This window comes from Phoca vitulina, unplaced genomic scaffold (assembly GCF_004348235.1).
Source record: "Phoca vitulina isolate PV1807 unplaced genomic scaffold, GSC_HSeal_1.0 scaffold23, whole genome shotgun sequence".
Taxonomy (NCBI): Eukaryota; Metazoa; Chordata; class Mammalia; order Carnivora; family Phocidae; genus Phoca; species Phoca vitulina.
In genome coordinates this window covers 5,603,546-5,625,673 of record NW_022589726.1, presented here as the reverse complement: position 1 = coordinate 5,625,673, position 22,128 = coordinate 5,603,546, and the positions used below count along the sequence as shown (strand labels likewise).

The window sequence follows — 22,128 nt, the reverse complement described above, 5'->3', positions numbered from 1 at the left end:
AAACGTTAAAAAAATTTTAAATCACAAATTTGAGGAAAATATATAACTTATATATTGACAATGAATTATCATTGCTCCATAAATATTTCTTTTAAAGTAGTAAAAGATAAACTCTGAGAACCAAACAACTCTGAGAAACAAACAGGGTTTTAGAGGGGAGAGGGGAGGGGGATTGGTTAGCCCAGTGATGGGTATTAAGGAGGGCACGTACTGCATGGAGCACTGGGTGTTATACGAAAACAATGGATCGTGGATCACCACATCAAAAACTAATGATGTATTGTAGGTGACTAACATACCATAATAAAATTTTAAAAATTAAAAAAAAAAGATAAATTAAAAATGGAAAAAGGATATATATAAGCAATTTGTACAGACATAAATTACAAATAGCAGAAATATCTTACCTCACTAGTAATCAAATAATTTCAAAATAAAAGCATCAAGATACTAATTTTTCACTTACTAAATTAAAAGATTAAAAATTTTTTTAAAAGCCATACTATAATACCCAGTGCTGACAAGGATGTGGAAAAACTGGCACTCTCCTAGAGTATTGTTGGGAGCACAATCTCTCCAGGGAGCTGGAGAAACAGCAAAAGCCTTAAAACTTTGTGTTCTTTTATCACACAGTTACACTTGGAGAGTATTTACACAAAAAGAGATAATATGAACAAAAAAGCAGCTAAAGGACAATTTCTTTATAGCATTTTTTCAAAACAAAAACTTAAGAAATAACAATAGGCATCTAGCTTTAAAAAAATTGCTTTCAACAATAAACAACCGGTATAACTATAGGTTGCATATCATGTCACCTTTAAAACTTAATTTTAAGTGATATATAATGATATGTAAATATGCTCACAATTCATTGCCAAGTGAGAAAAAACAGATTATGAAACCTTATCTCCAGCACAATAGCTAAATACACTATATACCTAAAGAACTCAAACATTCAATAGTGGCTGTCCTGAACAGTAGGGAGGAAAGCATTTATTTTGTTTAGTTGGTCAGTATCTTCTATTTTCCACAATGATAATGTATCACTATCCTAAAAGTCCTTGCACAATTTTACTTATTAGGAGAATTCAAACCAGTAAAATCAAACACAGTTCCAAACTTTCCTAGTTATTCCTTGTAAATATGGCCTTTACTCATTGACTTTGGGTGTATCAACAGAATATTAAAAACACTGCTTTCTGACCCAGAGATATCGTTTTCTGCAATGAAAGAACTTACTGCTTAAAAGTAGAGAAGGCCTGGGGTCTTATCCAACAAACATTTCTTTTTAAATCAAGATCTAAAATAAAACCACAAATCTTCCTCTTGCTTCCCTTTTTATAATTACAGGTATCACTTAGGAAAACTGTTCTTTTGATTTATTTTTTCTTTTTCTACATATATACATAGAATTTGAGATCTGTCATATTGCTTTCACTATTGCTAAAAAGGACTGAATGAAATCTCTAGAATATTTGTAACATACGGGGTTCCCAAGTTTAATTTAATGGCCTTGGTGATCTGTTTTTGAGCCTAAAGCTTTCTCATTGGCCTCACCATCCCACTCCCCATACAGCCCATTCTCCACTGAATGATTTTATCACGTAAATCAGATGTTTGCTGTGTAGCTTTAAACCCTCCCAGGGCTTCCAAGTGCCTCAGAATAACATCCCCACTCCTTACCCACCCTCCCTTCTAAAGCTCATTTCCTACCCTCTCCTCGCCCCAGTCACACTGGTCTTCTCACTCTTTAAAACTCTCACTGCTGCACACTTGTACTTACTGCTCTTTCAAACTGGAGAACAGTTTCCGCTAATCTCTGCCTGGACACATCCTCATGAGTCAGGTCTTAGCTAAAATGTCACCTCCTCAGAGGTGCCTGTCCTGACGGCCCAATGTAAAGCAACCTCACCCACATCTCAGAGGTCCTTTGTGATTTTATTTGTGCTGAAATTATCTTTTTAAAAAATTATCTATTTCTCAAAATGAAAAGGTAAGCTCCACGAGGGCAGGGATTTTGTCGTGATTACCAATGAATCCCCAAGATACTAGAACGGTGCCTGACACATAGTAAGAGCACATTACATATCGAATTGAGTGAATGAAAGTGAAATTCCTGATGTCCCCCTCCAAAGGTGGTTTCTGTCCAGAGCTCTCTTACTCGGTACATGGCATTCCCCATCAATCCTGTTGGGCAACGTAGAAACCTAGAAGTCATTCATGGTCTCTCACTGCACCGCCCCCCCATGATGCAACCCAGCACCAAGGCTTGATGTTGTTTCCCTTACCCAATTCTTCAGTTTCATCCACTTCTGTCCATGCCCACCCTCCTTAGTCCAAGCTAACAACATGTCCTACTTCAACTACCCCCATGACCTTCTAAGGGTAACCACAGTCTACTCTTGCCTTCCATTGTAACCAGAAAGGTCTTTAAAATATTTCAATGGCTTCCATTGCTCTCAAGATAATGATAAAAATTTTCCATATTGCTATCTTTTCTAGACTTATCTTGACCTACTCCCTGCCACACACTATACTTGCCTTTGTTTCTTAGAACTCTATGGGGGCCCCTGCATGGTACAGTTTGTTAAGCATACGACTCGGTTTTGGCTCAGGTCATGATCTCAGGGTCATGAGATCAAGCCCTGCATCAGGTTCCACCACTCAGTGAGGAGTCTACTTAAGACTCTCTCTCTCCCTCCCCTCTGCCCCTCCCCACAATCGCTTGCACACTCTCTCTCTGTCTCTCTCTGAAATAAATTTAAAAAAAAAGAACCCTATATTCTTTCTCACCACAGAATACTGACACATGCTCTGCTTCTCCTCTCCACCCTTTTTACCTCATCAACTTTTCCTCTTCCTCAGTATCGCAACCCAATTAGGATTTCTTCTAAGAAGCATCCTTGACTTCCAAGAAGCTTCCAGACTTCCAATTTCTGACCACCACCTCCTACCTTTAAAACTAATCCCCAGGGGCGCCTGGGTGGCTCAGTTGTTAAGCGTCTGCCTTCAGCTCAGGTCATGGTCCCAGGGTCCTGGGATCGAGCCCCACATTGGGCTCCCTGCTCCGCGGGAAGCCTGCTTCTCCCTCTCGCCCACTCCCCCTGCTTGTGTTCCCTCTCTCACTATGTCTCTCTCTGTCAAATAAATAAATAAAATCTTTAAAAAAAAAAAAAGCTAATCCCCATGGGTACCCTAATTTCAACAAGTCTGCCAAGACGTTCCACTGATCCTGTGACCTCTGCACTGTGCCTTACCTTCCCAAGTCCTATTTTTCTGCCCTAACCAACTCAGTCTCCAAGGCCAATCATCATAGTCACTTCCCAGCATATACCTTAACTCCCTGTCCCCCCCTCTCATTTCCTCTTCCTCCTTGACAAAACATGAACCCCAGTTAAATCCAACTCTCTACTTATCCTGCACCTCTGCAGCCAAACATGCTGGAGAAAAACACACAACTCATCAACATCAAATTTGTGACCACTAGCCAAAAATGGGCCCTTTATGTTACCCTGCATTATCTCACATTTCCCTGGCCCAATCCCTCTCCCACTCTCCGAAAAGACTATTTCATGTCTTCTTTTCTTTACTCAAACCTCCAACCTTTTCTTCCCCAGCCTCATTCTCAGCAAGGATCTTTCTTCATGTGCCACCAAGAAACAATCCAAAGAGACTTTCCCAAAGCCCCCACCACATCTCCCTAGTGCTCACGTATTCTGCCTCCTCTGTAACAATGAAGGAACTGTCAGAGTGCCTACAATCAACCCTTCCACTCGCTCCTCCCCAGATCCTATGCAACATCTCGAGTGGTGCAGGGCACTCAGTGCACAGGTGCAAAGGGGCTGGCTGGGGCTGCATCAGCTTTTTCTCTCTTTAAAAGTGTTCTTGTTGGATTATGCAGCCATCAAAAAAAATGAAATCTTGCCATTTGCAATGACGTGGATGGAACTGGAGGGTATGATGCTGAGCGAAATAAGTCAATCAGAGAAAGACACGTATCATACGATCTCACTGATATGAGGAATTCTTAATCTCAGGAAACAAACTGACGGTTGCTGGAGTGGGGGGGGTGGGAGGGATGGGGTGGCTGGGTAATGGACATTGGGGAGGGTATGTGCTATGGTGAGCACTGTGAATTGTGTAAGACTGTTGAATCAAAGATCTGTACCTCTGAAACAAATAATACATTATATGTTAAAAAAAAGAAGAAGACAGTAGGAAGGGAAGAATGAAGGGGGGGGAAATCAGAGGGGGAGACGAACCACGAGAGACTATGGACTCTGAGAAACTGAGGGTTCTAGAGGGGAGGGGGGAGGGGGGATGCGTTAGCCTGGTGATGGGTATTAAGGAGGGCACGTACTGCATGGAGCACTGGGGGTTATATGCAAACAATGAATCATGGAACACTACATCAAAAACTAATGATGTAATGTATGGTGATTAACATAATAAAATAAAATTTAAAAAAAAAGTGTTCTTGTTGGGGCGCCTCGGTGGTTCACTCAGTTAAGCATTTGCCTTTGGCTCAGGTCATGATCTAAGGGTCCTGGGATCGAGCCCCCGAGTCTGCTTCTCCCTCTCTCTCTCTGCCCCTCCCCACAGCTCGCACTCTCTGTCACTCTCTCAAATAAATAATCTTAAAAAAAAAAAAAACTGTTCTTGTCAACATATAAATGTGCTGTTACCTCCTTCATCTTGACCTCACTCCCAACTACCACCAGTGATCCTGCTTCCCTTCATGGAAAAGACTCTTAAAAGAATTGTCTGTGATGACTGCCTCTGATCTCCTCTCATTTCTCTTGAACTCACTTGCATTTAGGCTTTCATCCCTCCCCACCACCAAAACTGCGGTTTGTCAAGGCCACCGATAATACCCATGTTGTTAAATCCAATCACCAGTTCTTAGACCTTACTGATCCATCAGTAGCACTGACACTCCCTCCTTTTTTTTTTTTTTTTTAAGATTTTATTTATTTATTTGAGAGAGAGAGACAGAGATAGTGAGAGCGAGCACGAGCAGGGAGGAGAAGGAGAAGCAGGCTCCCCCCCGAGCAGGGAGCCCGATGCGGGGCTCGATCCCAGGACCCCAGGATCATGACCTGAGCCGAAGGCAGACACCCAACCAACTGAGCCACGCAGGTGCACGACACTCCCTCCTCCTTGACACCTCCAAGGTACCACAGTCTCCGATTTCCCACCGCCTCTCAAGCTATTCCTCATCAGCCTCTTTGCTGGGTACACCTCAACTTCCCAGTATGAAAAACCTGGGACTGACACCTGTCTGCACGTACACTTCTCCATCTGTACCAAGCCCCCGGGTGATCTCCCCCAGTCTCAAGACCTCACATACCCGTGCCGCTGATACAGTACACACTCAAATCTGCAGCTGCAGCCCAACCTCCCCTCCCACCCTCCAAACTTGGAAAGGCAACTGCCTATGGCTACTTGTACGTCTAGTAAGTTTCTCAAATGTAATGTGTCCAAAATAGAACTCTTAGTCTTCCCTGACAAACCGTTTCCTTACACGGTCTTCCCCATCTCAGTTAAGTGGCAACTCCATCCTTACGCACAGGCCAAAAATCTTGAGTCATCCTTGATTCTTGTCTTTCTCCCATGCTATATCTTAACCATCAGCAAATCTGGTCGGCTACACCTTCAATGCATATCCAGAATCGGACTTCATCACACGACCTCCACTGCTACCAGTATGAACCAAACGACCATCACCTCTTGCCTGGATAGTGTAATTGACTCCTATCTAGTTTCATGCCCCTGCTCTCACATCCCTACTGTCTGTTCCCAACACAGCAGCCAGAGTAACCACGGGAAAACCTAAGTCAAATCGTATCACTCCTCTGCCCCTCCAAAGGCTTCCCATTTCATTCAGAATAAAATTCAAAGTCTTTGCTATGACCTATCAGGCCCTATACAGTTTAGTTCCCCACTATGCTTCCGAACTCACTGCCCACACTCTCCCTCTCTTGCTTTCTGGCTGGTCCCCAAGGAATCGGGTACCTGATCACCTCAGGGACTTTGCACTTGCTGTTCTTTTTACCCAGAATGCCTTCCTACATATGCACATGGGTCAATCTCTCACCCACTTCAGATTCTGCTCAAACGCCACCCTCTCAGTGAGAACTTCCCTGGCTACTTCCTATTGGCCTCCCCTGCTTTATTTTTCTCCGTAGTACTTACCACTGTCTAAAACACTATGTATTGCACCTGGTTATCCTATTTATCGTCTCTCTTCTCCACTAGAATAAAAGTTCAATAAGGGCCAGAATTTTTGCCTGCTTCTTTCACTGCTGTATCTCCAATGCTAAAACAGTGCCTGGAACATAGCTGGAATACCACTGCCACCCAGTACATACTCAATAAAAAGTATTATTTTTCTTCTCTCGCTTCCTGTTGAGTCACTATTGACAAGATTTAAAAGTGGTGGCTCAGTCGGTTAAGCGTCTGCCTTCGGCTCAGGTCATGAGCTCCAGGTCCTAGGATTGAGCCCCACATTGGGCTCCCTGCTCAGTGGGGAGTCTGCTTGTCCCTCTCCCTCTGCCCCCCTGCTCATGCTCTCTCTCTCTCTTTCAAATAAATAAATAAAATCTTTAAAAAAAAGTATATCAGCAGAAATAGAATGTCACTGTCAGAAAAAACAATTCAATGCCTTTGCCTTACTCAAAGCAGGTTAATAGCATCATCTTCACATACGACATACAGAATTTTCTAAGATCTGAACCTATTATTCATTTGTTACATGTGACTAAAATAATCACTTCCTAAAGATGTTTTTTCTCCCAAAATATAAATATTTACCTTCCTAAAATCATTCTTTGCAGTTTCTAAGCCATCCTGAGAAGACATTCTTTTCCTCTGCTCTGGGACTGGGAGCCTCACTTTAGATGGAGACACTAAAACAGCACCACCTGGAAAAATGCAGAAGACAACAGGTCTCAAACTAAATTCTCATGTAGAAAAAGCAGGTAAAATAAGAACTACAGTGTCTGCCCATTACCAACAGCTGGAGTGGTGAGATCATGATGAGTCCTTTGGATTCCACCAAGTTCTCTTAGCTTTGGAGTAGGAAGCCGGCCTCCTTTTCCAGAAGATACAGAAGAAGAATCTGACCTACAAGTCCAAACAAGCTACTATGAAGCATTTCCTCCAGAAAATAGGATTAAAAATATTTTGTCATTACTGTGCAATAATAAAATATACAATTTATAAGATAAGACCATTTTGTTTCTGAAAAAATAACAAATCCACATGCAGTTAAGAGTGACTGAATATTGGAAAAGAGGGAAGATCACTGCAAGTCAGCAACAATGAAGTGGAGAATTCTTCCATTAAATCAGGGCCTAAGTTTCCTATTAGGCACAAAACTCATGACGGAATGAGAAGGGATTTGGATTATGAACAAAAAGCACCATTATCAGTGGTAAAGAACCACTCCCCAAAGCAATTAACATATAAACCAACAAGAATTAGCTATTTGCAGAAACCACTTATTTTAATATTACAGAATATTATCTTTCTTTCTTGGTAAAACATGTGATATTAAAGAATATCAGCTATTTTCCTCAAGTCATAAAGAAAGCCATTCTCCCAGACACATTTACAAATCTGGCAAATCATAACTAGCGGGACATAAATGAAAATAACCCTAACTACTTCCTCCCCCATTGGCTCAGTATTCAACCGTTCAACTACTAATTACTGGTGACTCAAATACCTGAGTCAAACAAATTATAAATCATATAAAAAAATGCCTGCTTTGTGACATTAAAGTAACATCTGTTCTCTATTAGTCATAAAACCAAGAGTGTAAGCCACTGTACTTAGTGACAAAACAAAAAATATTAACTGTGTGCATAATGCTTCCATATACCAACTATTTAAAACTCTCACCCTTCTTTTATCTTGTCTGCCTTAGATTTTTCATGTACTTCCAACTTCTCCAGCTCTCCCATATGAACCTGCTTGTCCTTTTCTGTTTTCTCCTCCTCCTCCTCCCTCTCCTCTCTCGGCTGTTTCTGCGTGCCTTCATTGGGGTTCTCTTCATCCCACGCCAGGCGCCTTCTAACAGGTACGGTGGGAGCATTTGACATGCCCAATTTCTCTGTGGTATTTTTCTGTGGCTGCTCTTCCAAGACAGGCCTTTTCTCTTCCAGTGTTGTAGAAGGACATTTCTGCAAAGTCTTATGGCTTGTAGGATCTCTGCATAACAAAAACAGTTTCAAACTTGAGTTTGAGATTTCTAGTTTATACTAAATTTAAAGAGTCTGTCATTCCCTTCCAGTGTTCACAACTAGGTTTCCCACAGATATTACCTTGCCCAGATACTAAAGAAAGAAATCTAATTAAGAGTTCATTTCACAGTATAATAAACTAAAGCTACAATTTGGATTTTCTATTAAAATACTCCAAAATAAAATATATGTATCTCCTCTCACTCCTACCTTCACACATGCATGCCTGTACGATTGCTGACAACACTCGTGAGTGTGTCCTCGACTGGCATTTACACACATAAACGGGGACTCCACATGGTCTAACTTGTTCACTTACTCAATTAGGGTTTATGCACAAACTCAAGTATACTTGTGGATCAAGCAAATTGATTCAAATTTTACACTTTAGATAGATTAATCTTTTCCAGACATCCCTAAAGAATGGATTTTGTGATGAACTTTTAAAATCAGATGTCATAATTAGAACTTATAGTTCAGTTCGGCTTATATGACTTTATTAATATACCATAACAACTAAAGACTATTTTATTTGCTACAAATCAATGTGCTATTTCTCTTAATAATGTTCACTTTAAAACCCAAAAGAGCAGAGAACTGTCCCACAGAATCAGGGCCTAGGTGTCTTATTAGCCACGGAAATCTGTTAAGGAATGGTAACAGGATGTACACTAGCTTATATTCTCTAAGGTGTCATTGTTGTTGCTACCTTTTCTTCTTCTTACTTTTTAACGTTCTTTCCATCTATTGCATAATCATTCCTAGTCTACCCTTAAGAGATATTATAAAAATTACATATATATATAGTATAAAGTCCAGTCTTCCAGATTTACACTATGGATTATTTACACACAGCTTTACTTTTCACAGAGAATACACTAAAAATAATGAAATGTAATAAATGGCTGGCGTATCTCCATTTGACCAGAAGACAAATTTTGAATGGTCATGTCAATTTCCTATAAGATTCCATGATCTACCTAAGCAACAACATACTTTTGTGCCATCCACAAAGAACATAGCTCACCCAGCAAGATCTAGAGCTCTAATGTTACTACTAATGGTTCCTTCTGAGCTTGTGGTGGAGGAGACATCCCAACAGCAGTTGTTGTCAGAAAGAATCTGATTCAGATGGTCCCGAGAAAAATGTGTTCCTTGAACTCGTTTCCTATAAAACTCAGCCTTCTCTCGGAGTTCTTTAACCTACGCGGGAGAGTTGAGACATTGTGTATTATTTTAAGTGCTCCTTTGCAAATATCACGACATAGCTTATCAAAGATGATGCACAAATACAGCCAGAGAACAAGGAGAAAGGAAGGCAAAAAGAGCCACAGACATTCGTCAGACTATGTGCATTTTTAAGCAGAAACTGAAACAGTCAAGCTAAAGCGCAATGCAGTTATTTTATTTCAGGCCAGCAGGCAGGAAGAAGAATTTGTAGCAGCTAAGAAAAATATTGACACCTACTTCATATTTCAAATGAAATTATACAAGTACTCTATGCATTATTACAGTTTTTAAAAACTCAAAAGCAACCAACCTCCGCATACCACATGGCATTTAGAGAAGCCTAGGAGAGGAATACAGAAACACACTTAATGACAGGTTAATGCCATAGTTGAATATTAATGGGAATCAATGAAATACCTTATTATCCTTCCTTCTAAATATATAACAAAGTTGTCAATCAATATTTTTAAATTATTTTTAGTAATATTTAATTCACAGAGGAAGATATCTTAATATTACCTTGAACACCAACCACATTCTTGCATGGCAGGAGTGCTATCAGCAACAGGTAACCTAATTATTTTTCCTACTTGCCCACCCCTGGAAGAGTAGTGAGAGCAGGACATGCCAGAAACCCTATCCTGGCTTTATTTCCTGGCTTCCACAACAGCTCTACTACCGTACAAGCCCCCAGTGAGAGAATCATGAGGCTTCCTTCTCCAACTTCCTCAAGGTTCCCTTGGCATCAGCAAAACCTCAACTTTTAAAAAATGTATTAAATAAAAATTGTGATATATTCAGCAAAGTGACAATACAAAATAATATTCTGATGAATTATAAGGTAATCTGAATCCCCTAATATGCAAATAACATCTTTTCATATGGAAAGGAGCCTTTTATACTCTTTGAAACCCTTTCATTTTATACACCATACTGCCACCTGCTGGCTTCCCTAAATTCAATTCCACCTTGTAAAAAAATTAAGTTGAGGCTTAAAATTGTTTAAAATCATCTTTATTTATTCTTCAAAAACTCAATTTTTCCTATCATAAAGATGGGATAATAACATTAAAAGGATATGCAGATACTGTCTGTTAAAATTGTCTTTCACTTACAGGCAAAAAAGCAAATAATGAAACTTGGCATTGCAAAAGCAACTAGAGAAACACATCCTCAGTTCCTTAAGGAGACACTCCTGAATGCAAAGGGACGAAAGTCTTACATCTGTAGGGAATTAGCCAAAGCAAAGGACAACATCTGTCATGGTGGCATAAGAAACCATATAATCCTAGCAGGGTCCTACTGTTCTAATGAACCAAACCTGAAACATTCCTGAAGGATAATTCAAGATATTTTCTTCACTGCCAAGAAAAATTGAGCCATGTTCATCTAACATTTCTGTTCATTCCTAAACTTTAAATTCCTAGTAGTGGTTTTTGCATTTAACAGGTGGAACTGAGACATAGAGTTTGAATCTGTTGAAATACCAACCAGGGTGTTTCGCTGTTTTTGTTTTAAGTAGGCTCCATATGCAGTGTGGGACTTGAACTCAGGACTCCAAGATCAAGAGTCGCATGCTCTAGCAGCAGAGCCAGCCAGGCGCGCCCTCACCAGGGCATTGTGAAGGCACAGAGGCCTTGTTATAAAGTGCCTTGATATAATCCAGAGTTTATTTCTATTAAATCCCCTCGTGTTTCAAATGTCTCACAGCTACTCCATCACCTACATGGTCAAATCTTCAAGCTCTAGCACAGCTTCCTCCTCCGTTCTCATCTCTCTTCATGCATATCCCCGTTAGTACTTATTTCATTCTACTGGAATTAATGGCTCTCATCATTCTCTGCCATTAACCTGTAAACTCCACAATGTGAGGGAAAATGCAGCACATCCTCAGTGTCCTGAGTGTGGACTAAGTGCTAGGCCTGAGCTGGATGTCTGGGAGCCAAAGATAAGCAAGAAAGTCCCCACAGCACTCAGTGTGCTCATAGTCCGATAGAGGAGGCAGGCCTCCTCCTCTATGACAAATTATCATAATACTGGATGGTCTACGCTGCAATAAACAAAGGAGATATAAATTGAAGGAATGGTTCAAAAGGGGGTCCATCAGCCCTGCACTGTATTGGGGGGGGCAGGGAAGAGCAGCAGAGAAGGCTGTATTCCATCCAGGTGGGAGGACCTACTGTCTGATGAATGAGAAGATGGGTAAATATCCCTCCATGTGCCAGTGATCTGGTTTTATTTGTCAACAATATTTTTTTTCAAAAAGGAGATCCTAGGGAAATTCTGTAAAACTTTATTCAGTTCTATTTGTTAATGACATTCAAATCTCAATGTTTTAAATTTATCAGCAATCTTTATTAATAATCTTAGTGCTAATGTAACAGTGGCTTACAAATACCTAGTTTTAGATTTCTATGATCCTAAACTAGGATGAAAAAATAGAAAGTTGGTATTTCCTAAAGCAAGTTGTTCTACTAGAAAAAGAAAAAAACCTAATGGTATGAACTCAATATCAAGAACAATCCCTACAACCAACAAGCAGAGCCACTAAAAAGGATATGAACTCAATTAAACTCAATTAAAACAATACACACATCCCTTTCCAAGTCAAGTAACACCATCAGATTACAGGATATAAATGCAAGAAGTAAAATGTTTTCATTGCTGAATTTCTTTTCCCAAAATAAGAATTCAACTAAGTTATTTAAAAATTTATATACAGGAAATTCAAATTTAAAAAACTGAAAAATTAAAAAATAAAATTTTTCCCCCCAAAAGTCATCCCCATCAAAATGAGTCATCTTATGCCTAGCCATCCTTACAATGTCTGTCAAATTACAGCATGTCTCTCAAATGTGGAACTTTATCTTGAAATAAGGTCCTATTTGTGGAAGACACGTTAGGAAAAAGTATCTCAACTAATGTAGTTTGGATGATTAGAAGATTACCTAACAATCAAGAAAAAAGAAATTTAACACAGGTTCAGGAGTTATTCTAAGGATGAAACCAGACAATCACAACTGCTGGTTATTATTAAAAACAACCCTTTAAGTGAGCATCTTAAAAAGCAGCAGTGCCAGTGGTTATATAATGGACATAACACATATACAGCCACTGGGCAAATAAAACCAACCACTGTAATGTTATATGAACTGATAGTTGGGTCTTATGATAAAATACCCAGGCACTAGACTATAAATAGATTCAAAAAGTTTAATATTTCAAACAACATAGGAGGAAATGAGTATGACATATGGACCAGAAATTATAACAGGACTCAAAAAGCTAATATTCTAATGATAATAAAGTCACTGATGTCCAAGTGCATTTGAAGAATGTGAATAATATTCCTTCATGAAACGTTAGGAGAGGGAAAATGAGGGAGTACCTTATATTTAGATACCTCATAAGCAGCCACATAAATAAATGTCTTCAAGTTAAAAATAAAATCTAAGATTTAAGTAAAATATGGCCCATATTAAATATCTATGACCTGGTCAACTGAAACAGCTATCACCATCAGTGATAAAATTTAGCTAAAACTTCTTATTCTTTTCTAGTTCCAACTCACTTTTTGAATTATTTTGCCCACAGAGATTAAGGCAAACAATCGCACTAATTTAAACACTAACAACCACCATTAGCAATGAGTTTTTTTGAAAAGCCTAAAAAAGTCATGTTACCAAGATGTTATAATAGGAAACCTTGAAAAGACAGGTCTTAAATTAACATCAACAGAAATGTTTTCTTCCATCAGGGCAGGATAAGGACTATCACCTTATCATGACTCCAGACAAAACAATCCTCTAGTCCATTAAATTTTTAGATCTGACGCCTAAATACCAGCTCATCTTAAAGATGTCTCAGAGACTAAGAGATAATCTTTCCATAACAAGGAGCCTCTCATGAGTTCAACCTAGTGAAGCCCCTAAATATAACAGGCCAGCGGCTAACACCTATTAACTGGCCACACTAGCCGTCTATTGCCACGCTCTGGACCCTGCCTCCGCCCCCGGCCTTTCCTCATTCCCCTTGAGACTGCTCAGAGCTCCTCGCCAAGGTCTGGCATGGCCATAAACTGCTCAGGAGTTTCACTGACGCAATTCCTTTGCTTCATCAGGCTTGCTCCCGATGCTCTTATTTTTAACTTTATTTCAGCAGGGTGAATACATGAATTTTGCCTCCAACAATATTTAGGACAGCTTCAAGATTTGCCTTTTACTGTGCCTATACTGCTGCTGAGCCACGCTCACGTAGGGCAGGAGAGAGCACGAGGGGCAGCCACAGTGGAAGGAACCAAGTAACGTCCTGAAACAACCTGCAGAACAGAGGACTCTCCCCAGGACATTGGCCCGGCGGCTGCCAGTGCCAAGAGCCAGCCGCTCAGAGTGCCAAAGCCTTCCTCCAGAGGCTCATGGCATGCAACTGTTAGCCATGGCTTCAAGTACAGAGCTATATAAAAGATTCATTCCCCATCCAAATTATCTCTCTCTTCACAATGATGGGGGGGGGGGGGTGTTGACTAAAGTCTAAATTGTTTACTTTTGCTTATTCGCACAGAAAAGGCAGGAAACCATCAAGATGGGGTATAAAAGATGGTAACTGCACAACAACCAGAAACTCCACTGTTTTTGACCGTCAGAAGCTTCCCAATTCTAGATTACCCTTTCCCTCAAATCTTCCTTTAGGATCCTCAGAATTTCTCCCGTATGTCGGGGTATCCCAACACTAGAACTCACACCTCTATCAGCACAGGCCACTCCTCCCTTATGCTTACACACAGTCATAGTACACACCGCCGGCAGATGCCACTGTCACACAAACTAATCTTGAAAATTAATCTTCAGTTGAGAGACTGGAGGTCTGGATATTATTAAGAAAACTACAATGCTTTAATTCTATAAGCTGAGTTGTATTAACACAATGAAATATTGGATTGTAAAAAGCCTTTTTAACTTAAAATACTTTAATAATAAAAATCTCTAGTTGAAAAAGGAGTTATTTGATATAAAAAAAGTAAACATACTGATAAATTATATCCTAACATATAACTTTAAGTTCCTGATACTTTCAGTGCTACTATTGTATCACACATCTTTAAACTGTACTCTCTATTACTAAATGAAACTCACTGTGAAATTAAACTGAGATACAGGCTCAAAGAAAATGTGGGCTTACTGAGCTTATGTATACTCACCTGATCCGGTATGTTTTCCTTCACATGGGTCCAAGCCCCGGCTTTATATAAATACTGGGCTGGGCTCAGAAATTTTGCCCTATATTCAGAATTCACCTTCCTAACAGAAATGAAATGAGAGTAAATATTTCACCATGTTGAACATCTAAATACCATGATATTTTTCCTCTAAAATACGTACCCAAGCCTTTGATGTCTCCAAGTAGTAAGCTTCTTTTTAGGCTGGTTTGACTCTTTTGATTCCATCTCTGCTTCTAATTTTAAAGGGTCATCTGTTTTATTATACTAAAATGGAAATAATTTAAACATTTTATGCTTAAAATATGTCATACATTAAAGTGAAAACATAAATGTTACAAACTATAATTGGATATCATATTACAATTCTGTTTATGGAAGTAAGTTTTAACTACTAAAGATAACCTAGAATTCACAAGCAATCAACAAGCAAGTTTTGAAACTAGTATACCTGGTTGCTTTTTTGAAGTATAACTCAGGATTGGGTTCACTTTATAACAAAGAAATTTTTTTTTTTTTTTTTTAAGATTTTATTTATTTATTTGAGAGAGAAAATGAGAGAAAGAGCACAAGAGGGGGGAGCGGGAGAGGGAGAAGCAGACTCCCTGCTGAGCAGGTAGCCCGATGCGGGACTCGATCCTGGGACTCCAGGATCATGACCTGAGCCGAAGGCAGTCGCTTAAACAACTGAGCCACCCAGGCGCCCAACAAAGAAATTTTATATCCTTAGCTAGGAAAAAAACCTTTTAATTAACAAATAAACATGTAAATAAATAAACTTGACATTACTACCTACTGAACAGTGTTTTTACATTTGCCTTTGATATTCTAAATTTACATTTAATTGTGTTACAGTAATTAAGTAGGTTCCACGCCCAGTGTGGAACCCAATGGGTCTTGAACTCATGACCCTGAGATCAAACCTGAGCTGAGATCAAGAGTCAGACGCTTAACCAACTGAGCCACCCAGGTGCCCCTGGTGTTACAGTAATACATATAAGGTTCCACTGAGTATGTTACCAACCACATTGCTTTACTGAATAACTTAACCCTTTTTTTCTGCCTAATTTCACAGATCCAAAAATACGTATATATGTGTGTACAGAAATAAATATATAGATGCCAATTTGCTTTTAGTCATATAATTTCTATTTTTAGAACCCATAAAGTATTAGCAATAACATTCCAGAAAATTTGAAAATAGGACTTTTACTCCATTTACCTATAATTGACAATAATTTTAACCTGACACTGTAACTTAAATAAGGTGTAGTTTCAGAGGCAGGTACCTGTACGTGCTGAGGTAAATCACATAATTTAGACTAGCTATAATTTGGCATGCTGAAACTTTGGTTTTAAAATGCATGTATATATACTTTGGGGCGCCTGGGTGGCTCAGTCGTTAAGCGTCTGCCTTCGGCTCAGGTCATGATCCCAGGGTGCTGGGATCGAGCCCCGTATCGGGCTCCCTGCTCGGCGGGAAGCCTGCTTCTCCCTCTCCCACTCCCCCTGCTTGTGTTCCCTCTCTCGCTGTGTCTCTCTCTGTCAAATAAATAAATAAAATCTTTAAAAATAAATAAATAAAATAAAATAAAATAAAATGCATGTATATATACTTTAAATAAATAAAGAAATAACATAACATAAAAAAGGGGTGCCTGGGTGGCTCAGTCGGTTAAGCATCAGACTCAATCTTGGCTCAGGTCTTGATCTCAGGGTCCTGAGTTCAAGCCCTAAGTTGGGCTCCACCTTGGGCGTGAAGCCTACTTATAAATAAACAAACAAACAAACAAACAAACATACATACATATATGAATGTATGCGTGTTTGCGTTTGACTTCCATTATTTAATTTAAAGTATGTATTTCTATCTTTACTGTTAGCCCTATAACTCACATTACTGTAAGGCCAATCATTTGCTATTAGATATCACAGATTTAACTGCTGTATTGCCAAGCACTTACCACAGTATTATATTTATTTAGTTACATCTCTGTCTCCCCACTTGCCCAAGAGCTGTGTGGGGCTTAGTGTGGTTATCATTGTATTCTCAGTACCTACCTAGTGCCTGGCTCCCACTAAGTGCTTAATGAATATGTGACACTTAATGAACAAACAAAGGAATTAATAAACTAGCTAAAACCAAAAATCTCAGGTAGTGTTTGGTAAAAGAAAATGTGTAGAGTCTAAAATCCTAAGTTTTTTATTTTGTTTAAAGTTAAAAGTTGATGAATACCTTCTTTTCAGGAGATATTGCTTCAAAATTTCCGTTCTCTTTCAAATCATTTCTTAATTTTGGTTCTTTCACTGGAGATAAACCCTTGAAATTTCTTCTGTATTCAGTTTCATGGATGATTGAGTTACCTTTGAATTGTGGAACAAATTTGCTTTTATTGTGGAAAACCTTAAAACAAAAATTACTTTAGTTTAGTATTTTTGTTGGTTAAATATACAAAAATTAGTTTTTCAAATGCTTTAAGAATTTCACATATAAAGTTGAATTATAGGATAACAAAAAAGTGAAATTATGACTGTTTATAATTTTATTTCATATATCTAATTAACATCCAAAGGACAACAAAAGCAAAGACAAAATGGACTGCATCAAACTAAAAAGCTTCCATACAGCAAAAAAACAATCAACAAAGAGGCAACCTATGGAATGGGAGAAAATATCTGCAAACACTACATCTGATAGGTTAATATTCAAAATATATAAGGAACTCAAGCAATTCGATAGCAAGAAAACCACCTGATTTTAAAAATGCACAAGGGAGGGGCCCCTGGGTAGCTCAGTCGGGTTAAGCATCTGACTCTTGGTTTCAGCTCAGGTCATGATCTCAGGGTCCTGAGATTGAGCCCCGCATGGGGCTCCAATTCAACAGGGAGTCTGCTCAAGGATTCTCTCTCTCCCTCTCCCTCTGTCCTTCCCCCCACCTTGTTTGCTCTCTCTCTCTGAAATGAATAAAATCTTAAAAAATTTTTAAAAAATAAATAAAAATAAAAATGGGCAAAGGGACATAAAAACAGACATATACATCAATGGAACAGAATAGAAAAACCCCAAAATAATCTTATGAATATATAATCAATTAATTTACAACAAAGGAGCCAAAAATACACAATTGGGAAAGTATAATCACTTCAATAAATGGTGCTGGGAAAACTGGAGAGTCACATGAAAAAGAATGAAACTGGACCCTGTCAACCCAAAATAGATCAAAGATGTGAACATAAGGACTGAAACTATAAAACCCCTAGAAGAAAACCTAGGCAGTAAGCTCCCTGACACTGGTGTTGGCAATGATTTTTTGGATTTGACACCAAAAGCAAAGGCAACAAAAGCAAAAATAAACAAATGGGACTACATCAAACTTAAAAGCTTTTGTACAGCAAAAGAAAGCACCAACAAAGCGAAAAGGCAATGTGGAATGGGAGAAAATATTTGCAAATCATATATCTGGTAAGGGGTTAATATCCAAAATAATAAAGAACTCCTACAACTAGTAGAAAAGCAAACAAGCTGATTAAAAAATAGAGGAATTGAACAGACATTTTTCCAAAGAAGACATATAGATGACCAAAAGGTGTATGAAAAGGTACTCAACATCACTAATCATCAGGGAAATGTAAATCAAAACCACAACAAGATATCACCTCACACCTGTTCGAAGAGCTATTATCAAAAATACAAAAGATAATGAGCGTTGGCAAGGATGTGGACAAAAGGGAACCCTTGTACACTGTTGGTAGGAATGTAAATTAGTACAGTCATTATGAAAAACAATATGGAAGTTCCTCAAAAAATTAAAAATAGAACTACCATACAATCCAACAATTCCACTTCTGGGTACATTTCCAAAGGAAATGAAATCAGTATCTCAAAAGAGATATCTGCATTCCCATGTTCATTGCAGCATTATTCACAATAGTCAAGATGTGGAATCAACTTAAGTGTCCACCAATAGATGAATGGAGAAAGAAAATGATACATACAATTAGAGGAATATCATTTGGCCTTAAAAAAGAAGGAAACACTGTCATTTGCAACAAAATGGATGAACCTGGAGAACATACGCTAAGTAAAATAAGCCAGGCACAGAAAGACAAATACAGCAGAACTCACTTATATTGGAATCTAAGTTAAGTAGAACTCAGACACAGAAAGCAGCGTAGTGGTTACCAGGATCTAGGGGGTGGGAGAAATGGGGAGATGCTTGTCAAAGGGTACAAAGCTCCAGTTTGCAGAAAAAGTAAGCTCTGGAGATCCAAGGTACAACACAGTGACTACAGTTACTACTACTATATTATAGACTGGAAATTTGCTAAGAGGGTGGATCTTAAGACACATACACACACACATTCAAAAAGGTAACTATGTGATAAATGTGTTAATTAGCATGATTGTGGTATTTTACAATGTATATGCATATCAAAACATTACATGTATACTGTAAATATATCATTTTTAGTTATCAATTATACCTCAATAAAGCTGGGGAAAAAATTCAAAGATCAACTTTCTACACTCATTACTATGTTTTGAATAATAGTTACTATAATAAAAATAATGCTTAAGCCTCCCCAAAAAAATGACCCATATCTTTTCTCCCCAAAGTTTCCTACCTCTCCCTCCCATCAGTATGGTAATGGGATATGTAAAATAGGCATATTTTAATGATATGAACATAGACATTCACTTTATAAGGCAATTCTGTTGTCAGCTCTAAAGGTTTTTTTCCTTCCTTGAAATGAATTCTTTTCTTCCTCCAAAAAGAGAAGATTCTTAACATTTTGAATGTCTGATGTGTTCATTTGTTCTGTTTTTCTCCTTTGCTTGCCTATCTTTAGCTTAATGCAAGGGGAAAAAATCAGGTAATTATTATGTTTTTATTTTTATTTATTTTTTATTTTTTTAAGATTGTATTTATTTACTTGTCAGAGAGACAGAGAGAGAGAGTGAGTGAGGGAGCACAAGCAAGGAGAGTGGCAGGCAGAGGGAGAAGCAGGCTTCTCTGAGCAAGGAGCCCGATGCAGGACTCAACCCCAGGACTCTGGGATCACGACCTGAGCTAAAGGCAGACACCCAACTGACTAAGCCACCCAGGCATCCCTATGTTTTTATTTTTAAATGTTTCTTCTTATCTTTAGTATTTTATAATATGGTTTCTATTTTATGGTATATTACCACTGTCTAAAAAGAAAGAAAAAGGAAAAGATACGGAGCGCAAATTAGCTATATTACTGCTTTACAATGCTGACTAGTGCATCTTCATACCGATCAAATCCAAACAGAGTATCTTTTTCCTGAGTATAACCGCAAGGACTTTTCTGCCAAAAATTGTTCAGACTCCTTTACATATTAATACAAGACATCCTTTCAGAAAACAGGTGTTTGATAAAATAGAACTGAATAGCTTTAGAGGTTCCCTATCAACAAGCATTGAAAGTTTCCATCACATGGCTCTTCAATCCACAGACCCTGAAATTGATATGCTTTGAATTAACAAAGAGCATTTGCTTCCCCCCAAAATTATTTGAAACCTTCACTGATGAAAGCAATAAAACTACTAGTGAAGGTATCACCAGCAATTTATTTTATACTATATTTTGGGGCCTATAAAAAGAGCATTTCTACACAATGTTTCCACTGAAATACGTAAAAGCTGTCAGTGGGGCTTTGATTTGAATCAGCTTTAAAGGTTGAAAGGTGAAATGCTCTACAAAAACTGAACAATTATAATTTTCAGGCAGTAAGTAATTTTGTAGGTACACTTACTATTCAAGGACACTTGTGAGCCAGCAAAAGAAGTACTGTTCCTATTGACTAGATTCACAAAGGGTACAAACATCACCTTATGCTATTTTATATGTTCCTAAAATGTTATACAAATTTCAGTCTTTTACAAAACTGAGTAACAAGTAAGCAAGCCCAAAGCCGCCACAATTTATAGGATCACGGGTATTATTATCTTAGTGTAAGATGACTAATATTATTGTCTTGTTGAATCTACCCTCTCAGTCCTCAGGGGTATATAGGTTACAAGTGAATGTTGACATAGAAGAGAAAATGAATGTGAGGGTGTATGAAGGGGAATGTTTGTTTATAAAGAAAAATGCCAAGATCATGAGAAAGAAAAGTCTAAGCTATCATGGGCCTCTGCAGATATTCTAAATGAGGTATTTCCTTACCTGGGCCTAGAAGTATGGTTAAGAACATAAATGAGAGTTAAGAGCCTAAGAACTGTCTAGATGATGATGGTAGTAAAACAACAGAGTATTTATTAGTAATGGTTGTCTGGTACCAAAAACTGTGTACGGGTACACTCAAATCTAGTATCACATTTAGTTATCATAGCTTCTGAATTTTATAAATATAGTTAAACTGACAATTCCTATTACTGCTCATTTGATATAAAAACAAGATTATGTATCTTGTGCTACTTTTAACGTATTTTGTATTTATTAAAATATTCAAAGCAGTTATGCCTTTCTTGCAAGACAGAAAACATGCAACGTATTAGTCAATGAACACAATGTTATAGATTAAAACCAATTTAATAATTTTTTTATTAAATAAAAAAAACTCAGCATGCAGAAACTTACCAGGCATCAAGTTTCATTACCCTGTCTCATATTTAGTGTATGTGATGGATCTGGCAACAATGATCATCAGTAGCCTAGGACAGTACCACATTACTACTATAAATCAGAAGTAATAGAATGATTTTAGCAAAAATCTCATTTTCACTTTTCTAGAACCTACCTCCAGGCCTACTTAAGTACCTAATTTCTTTTAGCTCTTAGTTCTGTGTAAATCTGCATCACTAGATCAGACGATAGTACTTAAAAATGTATTACATCCATTAAACTACCTGATTGGCTGCAAAAACTGGAGCAGTTTCTTTAGGGGTCTTCCAAACAAACTGCCTTTGATATTCAGAATTCCTCAAGATATCACGTGAAGGAACAACGGTCAATCCTGCTCTCTTCCGAAGAACTCTATCCAACTGTTAGGGAAAGAAAAATCCCACCCAGAGTCATTAAAAGTTTCTATTCAAACTTCCTGTACTTTGGTAAAAAAACAACAAAAACAACAACAACAAAAATACATATAACATGAAATCCACCCTCTTAACAAATTTTTAAGTATACAGTATTGTTATCTACAGGCACATTGTAGTACAGCAAACTTTTTTCAATTGGTGATAATCTCCCTTTTAAACTGTCCAACCATTTAAAATTCCTTTCTTAATACTGTCAAGGAATTTTATTTCTTCATTTCTGTGTATTCCAGAAAAAGATAGCATCTTTCAGTCCCTTCCTACCAATTACTCATAATTAGATCTATTACCAAGAAACAGCAGCACCTCACCTTATCCACACATTGCTTCTGGGACACCCTTCCCCTGCCCACCACTTACATATCACCTTCCT

At 38.2% G+C, this 22,128-nt stretch overlaps 1 protein-coding gene across 3 annotated transcripts in view; it reads right to left on the bottom strand.

Annotated features, from left to right (window-relative positions):
* The window catches only part of MDM1 (Mdm1 nuclear protein), a 32,752-nt gene that overhangs the window by 4,848 nt on the left and 5,776 nt on the right, over positions 1-22,128 (bottom strand). For 2 of the 3 annotated variants that reach the window (XM_032420957.1, XM_032420959.1), the window contains exons 4-12: positions 21,567-21,701; positions 16,928-17,095; positions 14,855-14,958; positions 14,674-14,773; positions 9,787-9,816; positions 9,274-9,449; positions 7,906-8,214; positions 7,013-7,125; positions 6,814-6,923 (exon numbers count right to left, since the gene is read on the bottom strand). In XM_032420957.1, coding sequence (XP_032276848.1) covers positions 6,814-6,923; positions 7,013-7,125; positions 7,906-8,214; positions 9,274-9,449; positions 9,787-9,816; positions 14,674-14,773; positions 14,855-14,958; positions 16,928-17,095; positions 21,567-21,701 — 1,245 coding nt within the window. The remainder of the gene's footprint in view (positions 1-6,813; positions 6,924-7,012; positions 7,126-7,905; positions 8,215-9,273; positions 9,450-9,786; positions 9,817-14,673; positions 14,774-14,854; positions 14,959-16,927; positions 17,096-21,566; positions 21,702-22,128) is intronic. The other variant, XM_032420958.1, reaches the window with a different exon arrangement.